Source organism: Bacillus rossius, chromosome 1 (assembly GCF_032445375.1).
Source record: "Bacillus rossius redtenbacheri isolate Brsri chromosome 1, Brsri_v3, whole genome shotgun sequence".
In the NCBI taxonomy this organism is placed as follows: Eukaryota; Metazoa; Arthropoda; class Insecta; order Phasmatodea; family Bacillidae; genus Bacillus; species Bacillus rossius.
In genome coordinates this window covers 6,853,726-6,871,245 of record NC_086330.1, presented here as the reverse complement: position 1 = coordinate 6,871,245, position 17,520 = coordinate 6,853,726, and the positions used below count along the sequence as shown (strand labels likewise).

At 35.8% G+C, this 17,520-nt stretch overlaps 1 protein-coding gene across 1 annotated transcript in view; it reads right to left on the bottom strand.

The window, feature by feature from the left end:
• LOC134528621 (serine-rich adhesin for platelets-like) overlaps window positions 1–586 on the bottom strand; it is a 120,252-nt gene extending 119,666 nt beyond the window's left edge. The window contains exon 1 of the mRNA XM_063362372.1: window positions 542–586. Within this exon, the coding sequence (XP_063218442.1) occupies window positions 542–586 (45 nt within the window). The remainder of the gene's footprint in view (window positions 1–541) is intronic.
• Window positions 587–17,520: the final 16,934 nt, after the last annotated feature.

Here is a 17,520-nt window from a genome sequence, read left to right as displayed (position 1 = left end):
TATAGCTAAATGCGAAAATAACTTTGTCTGTCTGTCTGTCTGTCGCGCTTTCACGCCAAAACTACTGAACCGATTTAAATGAAATTTGGTACACAGACAGTCTAGAGCCTGAGAAAGGACATAGGCTACTTTTAATGCGAAAAAAGGGTTGTAAGGGGTTGAAAGGGGGAGATGAAAAGTTGTATGGAATTATCGTCATTTTTAGAGATAGAAGCTTGAAACTAATTTTTTTAGGCTGTTGATTCGATATAAATAAATATGACATTCAAACTTTGTAAAAGTTTTACCCTCAAGGGTGTAAAATAACAATAGGGAATAGGGAATGAAAGTTTGTATGGAAGTATGTAAGGTTTGTGCTAATGTTTTATAAGTTTGCGACAAGAGACAAAATATTAGAGCTATTCTGATGTAACATGTACGGAGCCATTACAAAATGTGAAACTGAAGTTAACGCGAGTAAGAAACTTGCCCCAAGCACCGTGCCGAGGGGGGCGGGGGTACGGCGCGGTGTAGGTGGGGAAATATGCCTAAGTGTGCTCACCCGAACCGGCAGACACGTGAGGGCAGACGACTGTGCCACACGCATGCCAATACTGATTTTTTCCGCTGCAAATTAATTATTATTCACTGCAAATTGATTACAATTCGATTTACTTACACGATTTTTGTTTTTTTTAATTGATGTTCTTCGTGAAATACAAATAACTTAAGTTTTTATGTGATAACGTAGTTTATAAAATGTACTTAAATAAACTCATATTAGTACTTTATACCTTATATACTTATATACTTAAATAATTTAATAAGCTCTTTGCAGTTGAACACTGCAAATAGCTCATTAAAGTATTTATACGTATGCGTCTTAGGCCTATTTGTAAAATAATTAGGCTAAATAATTAAAAAATGCTACTCAAAGACACTATTCCACGTAGAAGTAGTCGCGGGCACAGTTAGTTAATATATGAAACAGGAATTGTTTTAAAAAATACATTTTTTAGTTGTATTTACAGCAGAGCGTGGTTTGTGATTTTAACTTTAGTCTTTCAATAGCAACGTTTAGCAACGCTTTGTTGTCGTTGCATCCCCATTTGATCCTTTTTCTTTGTTCTCTTTCAGAGCACATACTGGCGGCTGTTTCAAATACCTTAATGTCGGCCAATACTATATATTTTTTCCTTACAGTTTGTAACAGTCTCTACAGTTTGTAACAGTCTCTACAGTTTGTAACAGTCTCTACAGTTTGTAACAGTCTCTACAGTTTGTAACAGTCTCTACTGTTTGTAACAGTCTCTACAGTTGTGAACAGCGTCTCGCGACGTGTCTGCAGTGATTTGTCATAAATACTATTATTTTATTAGAAAATGAAAAAAATTGGTTGTCTGTAAAGTCGGTTTACGGACGATAGTTTAACGCGACAACGTCATAAAAAACATTGATGAAATTATTGCATACTTTTATGAATAAAATTGAATCATTTTTCTTTTAATCATAAAAGAATAAATACTGGAAATTATACTAGTAATCAGATTTTTAAAATGCAAGAATAATTAACCTTTATTGCCGAAATTGTTATTGTAATAAGCAATGAAAACCACATTAACTTTTCACTTCACTTTATAAACAGTCGTCGAAACAGTTCACGTGTAGATGACTTGTAATTAAGTTTAAAAACTGGCGTTTAGCTATAAAGTTTAAATATAATTATGAACAAGTTTTCATATAAATAAGTTGTAATCAAATATCTATTATCAATTAAATGAATCACCATAATTCTTTAGTCAATTGTAACATAACCTATTATTACTGCACTCGCCGACAGCGTAACGGAACACAGCATAACGGAACAATGAGCGTAAAGGGACACAGCGTAACGGAACAATGTGCGTAACGGGACACTTTTTCGTGCGTGCTGCCGGTGTTCATCGATTTATTAGACGTTGTCACGTCAAAAAGTAACGTTTCTTCTGATAATAAATAAAAAGCAGCGTAGATAGTTATGTACATGCTAGGATTTTCGTAAAGGTTTCTTTTATTCAAAACTCACCCAGCTATGTTTTTAAACTGTTTAAATAAATTAAAATTCTGTAATAAATAGTTAAATATAGTGAGAAAAAAAAAAGAAAATTGATAACTATACAAGTGGTCATCGAACCCGAACCGGCAGATGTAGGCTACAGATAGTGGACTTAAACCTGTGCAACACTGCTCACTTGATATTTCATTTTAAAAAAATCCCATAAACTCTATATTAAATGCCTTATGTTATAGAGATTTCTCTCGCTTCCTAGGGTCCACTCAGGCGAGATACTTCAGGAGGTTGAAAGGGACACATGCCTGTTTCTACTCACACAGTTTCAGTCAAAGTAGCTTGTATTGCTGAACTCAAACTTATATGAGTATTAAGTGATCATTATCAGTTTTTTTTTTAAAATATTTTGGGTATCTTTAAAATTTTTTTTTTCATCGCTAAAATTTATAACATCCACGCTACATTAAAATTTTGTAATTGTATTTACAAGTGGTCATTTTTATTTATGTTTTGGTGATTATTCGTATATAACACGACTCAAAATGGCCGCGCGCACATTAGTACAACCAACTGAAAACAGGTGATGCCAGCAGTAAAAGTATTTCGATATGATTCATCCCTTAGAAATGTGTCCTGTAGGTACATTGTGGCTGCAAGTGCTAAGGGATGTAGGGATGTGTGTGCTATGGACGCATCTCTATGTATTAGGATACAGCCTTCTTTATCAAATGTAGTGTTTGTCCATTGTAGTGGACGATCTGTATCGCAATAAAGCCGGAATTACAATATGGCCGTCGCCTCCGTTCGTCAATCACGTATTGGCTGGCTGGCAGCCTGGCGTGAAACGACGATAGTCGCCCCCTAACAACCAGTTATGCCCGAAACCCCCAATGCGGACAAAGATGTCCAACTGCCCGCCCTTGCTTAGTATATATTTTCTACTCTTCGAACTCTTCTTGCTGAGCCATCCTTCTATTCCCGTAGCCAACCTTCTTGTTATTAATGCATGAAATTTTGCATCCCGCATGTAAGTGCCCAGGGTTTTCCCTGTGTCTATGCAGGTTTTACCTGGGCCCAACTTATCTAGTTTTTAATCTAGAATAGTCAGTGAGGGGAGTTAGTCATGCGACCAATCGCTGCCATGGCTGGCCAATCCCCCTCCTAGCACATGATGCATGATTAGAGCGTATAGGCTTCGGCCTGAGACGCACTTAGAGTCTATCCCTAACCCGGACCCTTCCCAAATACACTTAGTTTTAATTTAGGTTAGGAAAAAAATTCGTCAATCACGTGACCTGCAGCCAATCATATGGCCCGAAAAAAAAAAACTTCCATCCGTCAAAAGCTTCGTTAGGTACTACAGTACACTCCCGATTATCCGCGAAATTAAGTGGCAAGGCCACCGCGGATAGTGAAAATCGCTGATAATCCGCAAAAAAGACGAAAATGGGAAACAAAAAAGGAAACATTCATTTAAACTTAAAAATCTAAAACTTTATGTTCAGTAAAAGTTACAATTTACAGTAAAAATTATGAAATGATGCTAAAATTTTAGTATTTTACTGAATAATTAACATACAATCCATTTCAGTGATGCAAACATAAAAGTTCTCGGTACTTACTTCGTAACAAGGATACAGTACATACTTGTACGTAGGCCTACTCAGAGACTTCGTTAGACATTAAAAAAGCACAACTCTTTAAATTTACAACTTTTTGAAAAAAAAAATCAATCACTTGCTTTTGTTTCTTACTTTGGAAACATCTTTCTTTAATTCTTGATTGAATTTCCGCAACATAAGTTTTCCAGCCAACTGCGCATCGTCGTCATGTTCCTCTAAATAGTGACGCACTCCGACGATGTGTTGCCAAGCCGCTTCGTGAGTCATCTGCGCCTTCGCACTGGGCTCGCCTGTATACTGCACACAATACACTCGTCAGTAGAGTTCACATCTGTTCACTTGTAATAAAATACAGATTTACATATGAACTGTATTTTTTCGTAGCATTCGCGGATAATAGGGAGTTTACTGTACTTCTTACTTTAGAAAGACGGATGGTTGAAATTATAACCTCCAAATATCTCCAAGGGTTTTGCGCGTCAAATTTTATTATATTATAAGTTTTTGAAGTTTGTTTGATCATAAAGATGCTTAAATAATAAATTTTAACACTATCTTTGAACACATTTTAAAGGTTGTGTTTCGAAACACAAATCGTCCCATGCACTGAAGTTTAATTAATTACGCACGTTCATGAACAATTTTTCCAATTTGATGCGGCCAACAGAATAGAAGGCTTAAATAGTGGTGAAAATTTATCTTATAAAAGGTAGATTATATTGAAAATCGCGAAAGTTGAGCACTTGTGAATCAATAAAATATTTTTTTTTCTCGCTTTGATATTTATTAATATAATTTAAGTTTTACCATACGTTACACTTCTATGTCTCGATGAATTTTTGTATCAAACATTAAACTTTAGAATGTGTTCAAACGCAAGTTAAAAACATTTAATAGAAGCAGCCAAAAAAATAAACAAATCTTCAATACATTTTACGATAGTGAAGGTTGGCGGTGATACTTTGTAACATTTTGGAGGTTATAATTCCATCCGTATGTCCGTGGAAAATTTAAAGCTTGGTAATCTTTTGACGAACGGAGGGACACAAGTTTTCGGGCCTTCTGATTGGCTTGAAGTCACGTGATTGAAGGACGGATGGGAAACGGATGGGCGCGACGGTTCATTGTGATTTTAGCTGAACTCTGAAAACGTTGAAATAAATACCAGAGTGAAAAAAAAGAAGAGAAAGAGTTTTATGAGTTACGAGCTTACATGATCGTCAAACTAATGTAATTATACAAGATTAAAATTCCTCCAAAATTTAAGTTTTCTCCTAAGTTGGCAGCATGCATGTGGGAAAAAAAAAAAAATATATATATTTTGACAAACGGAGAGCTGTAAATATCTCTGCGTAAAATTGTAGGCCTACTATCGTAAAATGTATTGAAGTTTGTTAATTTTTTTGGCTGCTTCTACTAAATGTTTTTAACTTGCGTTTGAACACATTCTAAAGTTTAATGTTTGATACAAAAATTCATCGAGACATAGAAGTGTAATTTATTACGAATGGTAAAACTTAAATTATATTAGGCCCTAATAAATATCAGAGCGAAAATAAAATTATTTTATTGATTCATAAGTGCTCAACTTTCACGATTTTCAATATAATCTAGGTACCTTTTATAAGAGAAATTTTCGCCACTATGGACGTGACGGACTTTTGTAATTCCGGCTTGACAAATTGGTTTCATAGATACTTCATTTTTTATTTAAAATCATGCGCTGCAAAATTTACTGACTGATGAATTCAAGTTTTTACAAGAACAATATACTAAATTATACACTTAAAATGTTTTACTTGATTATTATTATTGTTATATCATGCAAAAATCAGCATAAACCAAACAATCTAAAATTTCAGACCAAATATTGTTTCTTACGTCAGCCAAGTACTTAGTTTCTATTTGCGACGGTAGAGAGCGCGGATGTACTGCAGAATGATTCCACGTGCGCTCACCAGATCGCAGAAGCATGCGCTTTGATAACACCGTGGAGTCGTGTGGGGGCAATATAACGTCAATATCGGTTAATTCAACGGGAAACGAAAGGAAAACGTATTTTTGATACTCAAGGTGAGTAGTATGGCTTGGAAAATAACAATCAAATATATAAATAAATATTAAAATTAAATTTGCCGGAGAGTACGCCTATCTGTCCAAGTAATTTGCAAGATAAAAAAAAAAAAGGGGGGGGGGGGGATAGAACTATTTGCACTCTGCTTTCAAATTTTTTCCTGTTTTCGGTGGGAATGATAGGTTATCAGCGTAGGCCTCTGAAGTAAGGACAGAATGTTGAAAGGAAAACTATTTACTGCAGTGCTATAAAAGCATAATATAGCAGGTAAAATTACATTTTAAAGTCTAGTTCTGTTTCCTAATAGAAAATACGCTTTCTTTACCGATTCAACCTTTACGGAAGTATATTTTAATGGTTGTATTCAGTGAGACACTAGCAGTGTAAAGATATCCGATATTTTTGTGTGATTTTTTTAAATTTCATCTTAATCAATTGACGGAAATACATAATCATAAAATAATGTAGAGATAGCAAGTGGCTGCCAAGAAAAGCAATAATGTTACTTTTTTTAAAAAAAAAAAAAGATTGTGCCACAAACCCCTCAAAGTGAAATCCACTGAGATATGTATTTTGAAAATAGACTGTTATTTAAGAAGCTACTTACTAATAACATTAGACATGGCATTACTTATGTTAGTAGAACGTGAAGTACGATTGTTTTATCTTGTCTTTTATTACTGAACGAAAACATTATAAATGATCAACGGTTGTCATGTCCAAAAAAAAACAAAAAACATATTGAGGCGCGCGTTGGGTTTCCTCAGCGACGGACTGGCAGAGTCATCTAGCGGCGGAACCACGAAGAACTACGAGAGCCGTGGCTCGCCGCTGGCACTCCGCTATTGGTTGGCGGCCGTGTCTCGCCCCGCCCACCGCGCCACGCGCTCGTCTGTCAGGTTCCCGCTTCCTTTGTCCCGACGTCGTAAACAAATCTTGAAATTAAAACCACTGTACTGTGTAGTCTGTACTGTACAGTACATGACTATTATTGGTTTATTATTAATATAAATATATAAAAAAAAACATGTTAGTCATACTCTGCGCTATTAAAATTTGTTGTTAAGAACTAAAATACAAGTGAGTGAATTTTAACTATGATTGAACTACGGTGACTAATGTGAATAGGACTAGAACTAGACAGATTGATCTAATTGATCTAATGTTCAACAAACTCTGCTTATTAATACTTATTTAAATTGTTTAACATAATATCCATTATTAGAAATTTTTAATATAACTTTTATGCTAGCTAATGTATATATTGTACATATATTAGAAATAGTGTAGGCCTATGTAATCATATACATGTATTTCATAAAAATAGTAACCATGATGACAAGCCCTATATTCAGAGAGCCACTGCTCATTAACTGAGTCTATTGGGTGTTAAGAAAATAAATAAATAAATAAATAAATAAATAAATAAATAAAATTTGGTCACAGAATCGAACTCAAATTACGCTCGCAACAACCCACGGGGGAGTTTGAGCATTTAGGATATAGCCGGTGAAGCATTACGTTAATGAGTAATGCATGACTAGTATCTAATGAGTAATGACATAAACCGAGCTGGCAAGTGGCATAGTTAGGCTGGAATTACAAGAACACCTCGCCTCCGTCCGTCCGTCGAAAGCTTGGCAAGCTCGTACTTTTGACCAGGGAGGTATTACCTTTGAATATATATACTCAAAGGTATTACTCTATGGCAGGGGTCGGTGAAACCGCGGCTCGCGAGCCGAATGCGGCTCTTTTCATGGGATTTTACGGCTCTGCATTCTGCAATTCACTGCGCTGTGCCACAGTGGAAAAAGGGGGTTGTCTGTATAGATGGTTTACGGACGATAATTTTACGTGATGACGTCATAAGAAAACATTGATGAAAAATTGCATACTTCTTAACTGTTCAAATATTATTTACAGTTTTTGCAAATTCAATTTAAATAATTTGTTCAAATATACTCACGAACAATTAGTTGTAGAAATAAACTGAAATAAAATCAATGTCAATATATTGTTAATTTGAAATGACGAAATTGGACAAATAAACCAATTTTTTTAAAATTGCTGCTTTTAAAAAGCTCGCCTTAACCTGTTTGATATTATAGAAGATTTTCTCGAACGGTGGTTGGCCGGTTCTTGCACGCTCGGCTCAGGCGGAACGTGACAATGAGTCATGTTTTTTCGTGCGTGCAGCCGGCGTTCATAGATTTATAAGGCGTTATCACGTCAAAAAAAGAAAAGAACCCGAACAAATTGAAACGGCCCAATCACAAGGCATGTCCTCACTCAACCTGTGAGTTTGCACCACTAGATACCACCGCCACCGCACTCGCTCAGGTGCTTTTTTTATTATAAATAATTAATTAAATATATTAGGTTTTCTTGTTTTATCAGTAGAGCTCTACTAATGACTACCATATATATATATATATATATATACATTAAAGTGTTTCTTTCCCTAAGTAACCTTTATTTTTAATACATGTTGAATTCGTAAGTATATAATATTTAAATTATATCTCTTTTTTAACATCTTAAAATGCCACGTAGATAACAGAGAAAATAAATGTTGCGACTGTTAAAAAAGTATTACATTACATAATTGTTTGAGGTTTTGAATAAAATCACAAAACACGCTCCACAGTAAATATAATTCAAAACTGTATCATTAAAAACAATAATTTCTGTTTAAATATGTTTACTAATTTACAGTAAAATTTATCATACTGAATATATTAATTTTAATGAATACATTTGACTGTTTAAATATATTTATATCCTGTGATTAATACTATAATATGGTGAGAAATATTGAAGATAAAGTGCCAATGTGTATCAACCCGAGCTGGCAGATTACCAGGCCTTGCGCCAGACCACTACGCAGCGGCCCGGACTTGGCCGTTATTTTTAAACATAAGTATTTCTGAAAAATCCCTTCAACTTACCTAACAAATTCGAAAAGAAAAAAAAATTGGTTGTCGGTAAAGTCGGTTTACGGACGATAGTATAACGTGACGTCATAACAAAACATTGATGAAATGATTGAATACTTTTATGAATAAAATTGAATAATTTTTATTGAATTATCACTATTTTGTATGGATACAAAGGAGTGAAATGAAATCTACAATTTAATTGATAAATTTACTTTTATTTGCACACATTAATTAAAATATGTTTATTACTTTAACGAAGAGATTATTTTAACTATACATAACGTTTATACGTGTTTGCTATTTAACTTCTTCCAATCTGTGTTATGCTGTTAAGGATATGACGATGATAGGAAAAGTAGGAAACGAATGGGAGTGTTTCAAGTTTAATGTACCTCGAAAAAGTCAAATTCATGGTTGTTCCAATCGAGTGTAAGAAAGATAGATGCGGCGCAAGCGTACAATGAGCTTAACGGGAAACAGCGTAACGGGACAATGTGCGTAATGGGACACTTTTTCGTGCGTGCAGCCGACGTTCATCGATTTATTAGACGTTGTCACGTCAAAAAAATGGAATTCATTGGTTGAGATTGGGCAATTACCAAGCACCCAAACGAATGGAAAAAATAGTAATCTGGGAAAAATTTTTAAAAATTGAGACGCAATCAGGAAAAATATATAATATTTCATACGAAGCTCTCATCGAACACAATGTTCATGATTGGCTCAACTACTACTAGCGCCGTTAGTTCGCAGGCCGCCGCGAGCTTCACTTCAAGCCGACGAGACACGCCGAACCAAAGTATGGGAAATTGCCAGACCCATTTAGTGGTTTGTATCTGTTCGTTCAGGAGTTCTGCATGGTAACCCTGCAGTTGTTGAAACTCCCGGTCGAACAATTCAATCGCTACTCTGAAATTGCCCGAGGATATGCTAGTGTATTTTAAGTACAGAACAAGACATAAGCAGAAAACATCAGAGATAAAAATATTTCGAGAGAAATAACATGGTTTACTGGCACCTCTTATTTGGGAAAATATTGGGACAGTCACGTGAGGTCGTTTTGTAATGTAAATCGCTGGGCTGGCTGCGTGGCGCTGACGGACGGAAGTGTAACGGACAGACGGAGGCGACGGACTATTGTAATTCCGGCTTTTGTCATGTTGGACAATATCTGGCTTGCTGCTGATGTTACGAAATCTCGAAGCTCTTTGTATGTCCGAGATTTTATCAGTATTTTTTTTTTTGACGTGACAACGTCTAATAAATCGATGAACGCCGGCTGCACGCACGAAAAAGTGTCCCGTAACGCACATTGTCCCGTTACGCTAATTATACGCTTGCGCCGCATCTATCTCTCTTCCACTCGATTGGAACAACCATCGATTTGACTTTTTCGAGGCACATTAAAACTTGAAACACTCCCATTCGTTTCCTACTTTTCCTATCATCGTCCTATCCTTAACAGAATAACACAGATTGGAAGAAGTTAAATAGCAAACATGTGTTAAAGTTATAGTTAAAATAATCTGTTCGTTAAAGTAATAAACATATTTGAATTAATGAGTGCAAATAAAAGTAAATTTATCAATTAAATTGTAGATTTCATTTCACTCCTTCTTTGTATCCATACAAAATAGTGATAATTCAATAAAAATGATTCAATTTTATTCATAAAAGTATGCAATCATTTCATCAATGATTTGTTATGATGTTGTCACGTTAAACTATCGTCCGTTACCCGGCTTTACAGACAACCAATTTTTTTTAAAATAAAGGTAATTGTGTAAGCATGCCCCGGTCTCCTCTGCAATTAGATACATTTCTTGAGCATGACGTCTCGTCGACTGAGACGTCATTGACACGACACCACGCAGCTGCACGGAACAGGTATGTAGGGGAAGAATCAGCCACGAACCTTTTGTAAGGAAGAATCCCAGAATTCGCCTGGAGTGATTTCCAGGAAAATGAGCGTCAATGCCGGACAATGATTTGAACCCGGGACCTCTTGGTGCGAGGCCAGTGCCTCAACACTCCGCCACCCACTGCCGGTCCTATCAAAATTTTTAGGTGGAGCGAGATCTAAAAATGTCGCCCCTCTAAATAAAAAAAAATATTGTTAAACTGGTTGCTTAATTTTCCACCAAAAAAAGCAGCCGCCTCAGATTATTAATCCGAATTACTGCTGTCTAAAATGTCAAATATTAGAAATGTTCGTTTGACCAGTTTGTGCGATTACCTATATGTGATTGATGTAGTGGACAAATGACAAATAATAATAATAAATATAATGATTGTCAACTTTAATTTATTCTATGTCCCATGCAAACATTAATCAAAAAGTATGTAGACATGTAGTAAAAATATTTAAAAAATACCTAGATAATCACTTTTCTAGCTTTAGCACTTGCAATTTTTTTTTATCAAGTCAGAATAATTCAACTTTTGGGCAATAGCATTTTCTATAGACAAAATTCCAAGATCGGACAGTCTTTCCTGACACATAGTAGACCGTAGGTAGGTTTTTATAAGTTTTAATTTACTGAAACTTCGTTCTCCTTTGGCAACAATTATAGGCACAGTTAGCAAGATAAGAAGCACTGTCCATACATTCGGGAAAATATCTTGCCAATCATTTTTTTTATAAGTCGTAGTACTTTTATTGGCTCTCCTGACTGAAGATCTCTTAGTAATGGGTTCAGGCTCACAAGTTCTTCAACCAATTCATGACCAGATATGTCACATTTTTCTCCATCGGTTAAAGTGATTTGCAATTTAGCACAGGCTTTTTCCAACATAGATTTTCTGGAATTATTTTAATGTCGTATAAAAATGACCATGTATCATTGAATTTTGACTGTTGTTGAAAACGTGTAACCAATGTATTCTCAATTGTGTCTATCATCGGGTAAAAACGTTCATTTTATATAATTCCTCCGGATCAGTTGGTGTTTCATCTAAGGCTTCGTATTCAAATAAAAGTTTTTTTCTTCGCGATCGGACTGCCTTAAAAACTTGGTTTATTTCGGCTAGAGACGCTATTTCTTTAGCTGTAATTAGAGTTGAGGAAAATCTACGGTACTCTTTCACGAATTCCGAACAGTTTTTCAGTAATTGCGATGCATTTGGTAAGTCCATAGTTTCAGACTGCATAGCTTTACTTACAATGTTTACTTGAAACAATATATCATACCAAGCCACCATTGTAATTATGAACTCAAATTGCTCCATATTCTGAATAAGCAACAATGCCTCTGATGCTGCAACTGAGTCATTAGTTTCTTCATGAAGATTTTGAAGGGCTTTACGAACTGAAGTGTAGTTAAAGCGAACAGCAGCAAGACTAGAAACTCTACTCTCCCAGCGAGTTTCGCAAACTTTTTTTAATGATAATCCGTCTATGTGCTGGGATATCACTTCCCATCGTTTGGTTGATCCAGAGAATAAAACAAATAGTCTTTGGAGAAATCCAAATAAAGAAACAGATTTAACGGAACTTTTGGCTGCATCTGCTATCACCAAATTCAAGCTGTGGCAGCCACATGGATTAAAAAATGCCCGAGGATATAGGTTTAAAATTCTGGTTTGTACACATTTGTTCACTCCTATCATATTCGCTCCATTATCGTAGCCTTGACCTCTACAATCGTTCATGTCTAAATCAAATTCTTGTACAATCGAATCAAGAAAGAGGCCAGTGAGTCCTGCTCCCGAAGAGTCACTTACTGGCTTGTAAGCAACAAAACACTCTCGCACTTCCACTTCTTCTTCATTAACGTCAACGAACCGGAATGTTAGTGACATTTGTTCAATGTGGCTTACATCAGGAGTGCAGTCCATAATGATGGAGAAGTATTTAGCTGACTTTACCATATTCACTATATTATTTCGAACTTCACTTCCAAGTAAGCCAATTAATTCGGTTTGAATGCGTTTGCTGAAATAGTGGACATTAGTCTCTTTATTTACAACACAGCGGAAGTGCTCCATCATCACATTGTCAAATTTTCCTAATAGTTGCACCAAACCCAAGAAGTTGCCATTATTAGGGGTGTATAATGTTTCAGAGCTCCCTCTAAATGCCAAATTATTGCCTGCCAAGAAGAACACTATCGACATCACTCTTTCGAGGATAGCAACCCATCTCGATTTCTCATCTTCAATCTGTTTTTGTAATTGTTTGTCTATCCCCCTACAGTTCTTCAACCTAATCGATGCTTGTATCCAACTGTTCAAAGCACGTCGGTGATCTGAGGATGTTTCGTGTGTTTTGAGATGCGTTGATAAGTGCCGCCAGTCGTCAAATCCTTCTTTTCCCAAATTAGAGTTGGGGTTTGTGTTGAGTAAACGACAGCAAAAACAATATACTTTATCTGCAGATTTAGAGTACACAAGCCATCTTCTTTTAAAAATCTCCCCATTTGGCATTACTTTTTCAAAATGCGAATTTGAAAAATGACGGCCGTCACAATTCTTCGGGTAATTTTCGTTGTTCATTTCATTACAAACAGGGCCTCGAAGAAGGATTTCATCTTTTGTTGCAGAGTCAATAATAAGCGGCCATTTTGAAATATCATCTAGTTTTCTCTCTTTAAAAGATGATGATAACGATTCATCTGTTACAACTTCTTCTGTAATATTTTGAGATGCATATGAGGTTCCAGGAACAGCTAAATCTTCTTGAAAATGGTGCTCTATATCTTCAAGATCAGAACTTTTTTCAAGCGGGTTTTCTTCTATTGCTTGTTGATATTGAAGTTCTGGCGATGAAGGGTCAGATAACTTTTCGACTCTCAAAAATTTTGATAGCAAATTTGCAGATTTCAGTTTCGGCTTGCTTTATCCATTTCCTTTTTAAGTTTTGTGCACCAGACAATTTTTTTGAAGACTGTGACATGTTTTTTAATCTGTAAAAGACACATTTAACCATCACTCGTTACATACATGATATCAGGAAATCAGTGACATAGAATAGGACTTATTTGAGTTAAAGATTTAAATTCTGATGTGCGATAATCTATTCCCACGGACCCACGCGATCGAAATCGCCGGCAGTAGCCAGTTATAAAATAATTAAATTAAGTTTTTTTCCTTTATTTAAGTTCAGGGACTATTTAAAAACCCGTTTTTTGCACTTTTAATTAATTACGGACCTGTTTTTAACCACCTTTATTTAACTGGCAGTTAGTATAACTGATTGATTTTTAATTTATTTTCCATTCAAAATACGTAAAAACTCAATTACGCTAATTGTCACTTAAATAAAGGCAGTAAAACAGGCCCTTAGACAAAACGTTTTTTATTAGTTATTGGACAAAAAATAAATAACTTTAACAAGAGTGATATATAATATATAGTAGGCCTATACATATTTGCTAAAACAAACTAGTACCTACACCTTTACCACCTTATATATGAAACGCAGTATAGGCAAAGATTAAATAATAGTTATTACGTAACAGGTACATCACTTCCATACAAAATGCTACCATACATACACTATAATAAATACACTACAAAAGCGCAGTACATCGGGCTGCAAGGAGAAACGTACTCGACAAACGCACGTAATCATTAAATGCCTAAGACACCGTGTTTAATCTCGCCGTGCGGTTTCGTTCGTTGATAAGTGGATATGTCTTATCGCAGTACCACAGAATACACTAGAAAGTAGTGGTGCACTGATATGACTTTACCGATTACCGATTCTTGAAACGTCCGCTTTATATGGTAATAAATTATTACGCTATTCATGTTTGGCCTTTGTGTATAATCATATGTTAACATTTAAATAAGTTAACATTCTTATCGGAAAATAACTGTACTAAAATAACGGAGATAATTTCAGAACGATTGTGAACGTTTAGAACAAGTAAACGTTAATAACATTTCAATGCAATGTATATGTATGGAAATTAAGTGTCGCCAACGTCTTGTCGCAATATGTATTTCTTATTTGTTAAAAAAATGGATACGTTGCTGTTAATATGCGATTAATCGGTATCCGCATCTGTGCTCCACTACTAGAAATGAACTTATATAAACAATACTTACCTACTTCTGTTTTCTATTAAGAATTCTTCTGTAATAATCTAACGACACACACACTATACAACACAGATATACACTCGCGCATGTTTGAACGACTTGGCAATTCAATAGACAATGCTTGCCTAGCGAAACAAGTGACGGACGAAATTTAACCCCGCGCCCCACTTGCCCCTAATGAACGACTGGAAATTGGAAGACTCAGGCGCCAAGCAGTTCAAGTAACGGCCGGATGAAGCGCCACTGTAAACTGTGGGACACAGGATGTAAATAAACAATTGCTAGTAATGTAATACGAATGAGCCATGTTAAAAGAGCTGTCGTACACGTAATCATTATTAATTTGGATTCATTCAATTTGGAGATCTGACACCGTGACTTCGGAGGGCGGGTACCTCAATTCGTCCATTTTCCCGTGAGACCGATCGTCACCGTCGTTCGTCTCATGTGTCGGTTGATTTCGGCGCCCCCTCCCTTGATGGCGCCCGGTGCGGTCGCACCGCTCGCACCGCCCTAGGACCGGCCCTGCCGCCACCTCGCTCCAAACAAGAGACGCAGTGGATCCCTGTTACGTGGAATGTCATATCGACCAGGTATATGTACCACTGACTACTGTTTTGTAATCCAGTCCGTGATGGAGGGGAAGCATTGTTTTCACAGACGAGAGAGCCAAACGCCCGATCGTTAGGGACTGGAAAAATTCTCGGGTTCAATGACCTGCAGGATGAACTCCATAGTTCTACGTACACTCGGTCAAATGTCACCCACTCATTGGCTGCTGTCTTGTGAGACGTCCCGACGTAGCAGCCTGTGATTCGATAAAGCCTTAGGTTGGGTGTTTCTCATTGGCCCAGACATATCCAGGTGAGTTGTGAGCCAATAGCAGAGGCATTACTGAGGTATAACTATTTGTATTTTAGCCTATCGCGAAATGAAATCGCGAATTTTTCTGGTCTCTATTCGATCGTACATCTTCGCTTTTTTTTAGGTTCATTGTAAAAGGTTAGGTTAGCTACATCATAAATACTTTAAAACATTGTGGACGGTTGATTTGGTTAGGATAGCTACATTAAAGATACTGTGAAATCATGTAAACGGTTTCCTAGCCCTGGATAGCTACATATTAAAAAGTTATTTGCTAAGCAACCATAAAATGATGTTACAGTATTTTTAATTTAGCTATACTTACCTAATATAACCAACCATCCACAATGTTTTAAAGTATTTATAATGTAGCTAACCTATCCTAATCGACCGCAAAATTTAATGCCACACTGGTTTATACAATGAGATAGAACGGGAAAGAAAAACGAGCTTGAACTTCGGGGAACTTCGGGTGTGGCTCTCTCGTCTGTGAAATGAAGGCTTCCCGTGATGGAGACGAACACACAACAGTTCACCCTTTCTGATAGGTGCCCTGCACATAAATATTGTTTATCTGTTATCTGAGATACCGACTGATACGGCACGATAGCGCATGCACTCGAGAACTATGTGTACTTACTATGTAACACCACAGTGCACCACACCAACAGAGCTAACGCTTGCATGCACCCCCTCTACGTACGTGTGGTGTATAGTGCACACGATCACCGATATGGTATTACACATAAACAGGGATCAAGTGCATCTCATTTATACGTTGTTTAGCGGCTCTAGCGATAAACAAAAGTATTTCGTGACCTTGTTCTCTGACATTATGCCTCCTCTACCCACAGTTTTAAGTGTATTTTATACACATACTGTAAGTAAATACTAAAAAAAAGGGCATGTAAATGAAGCGTAAATGAATGAAATATTAACGAACAGTGATCCCGTAAAGCTTTTGATTAAGTATCTCTAGATTTGTGTAGCGGTGACTGGGCCATGTTTACATGGATTATTGTAAAATAATTTTCTAATTTTTCTTACATATTTTATTCCTTTAAACCTTTCTCAGATATTGTGTGGTCTCGTCAGTTTTATAGACATATTGTGATTTTCCCTTAATTCAACATTAATAACGGAATAAAAAAAATATTATTTATGGCGTGTAAACACATCTTGGGACAGGTTTACGGTATTTTTTTTAAAATTTTTTTGGAGCTCTGAAAGTAATACACAATTTGTGTGATAATTATTTATTGTGAATAAACTTTACAATATGCAAATTATTGAAATAAATAATAAATGTGTAAATATCTTATCACCTGTACAAGTTAGCGTGTATATATCCTATAACAAAGGTCGCTGTCACAGTTGATATATATATATATATATATATATATATATATATATGACAATGGTTTTTTATTCTATGGACCATGAAACGGAAAACTATATAAATGTTTATTCGAAAATCCCACCATGGTAATGGCTACGTGGTAGTGTTTCTTAGAAATGTACCTAAAAAGAAATAATTTACTTGAAAATAAAAATTAATGAGACAACTATTATATAAGTGACTAACAAAACATTCAGGAGATTACAAAGAACTACATTATATGAAGCGTATACTTTTGTCAGTAGATAGAGTAATAATAATACAGCAATGCATTAAGGTCCTATACTGGTTATATCAAATGGAGATAAAGTAGTTCTTGTAGCATGCTAGTAGAACCAGAATACAATCTTAAATAATTACACGCAATTCTAATGAGCAAATAACGAACAACTTCTAATAAAATAAATGTCAATATGTATGTAATACAGAATATTTGATTTTTTCGTTATTAGCCCCGAACAGATAAATGAAAACCATACATGTGTGTTAACTCCATGCTTACTCCACTTATAAACTTCGGCCACAATAATGTATAACGTCACTTAAAG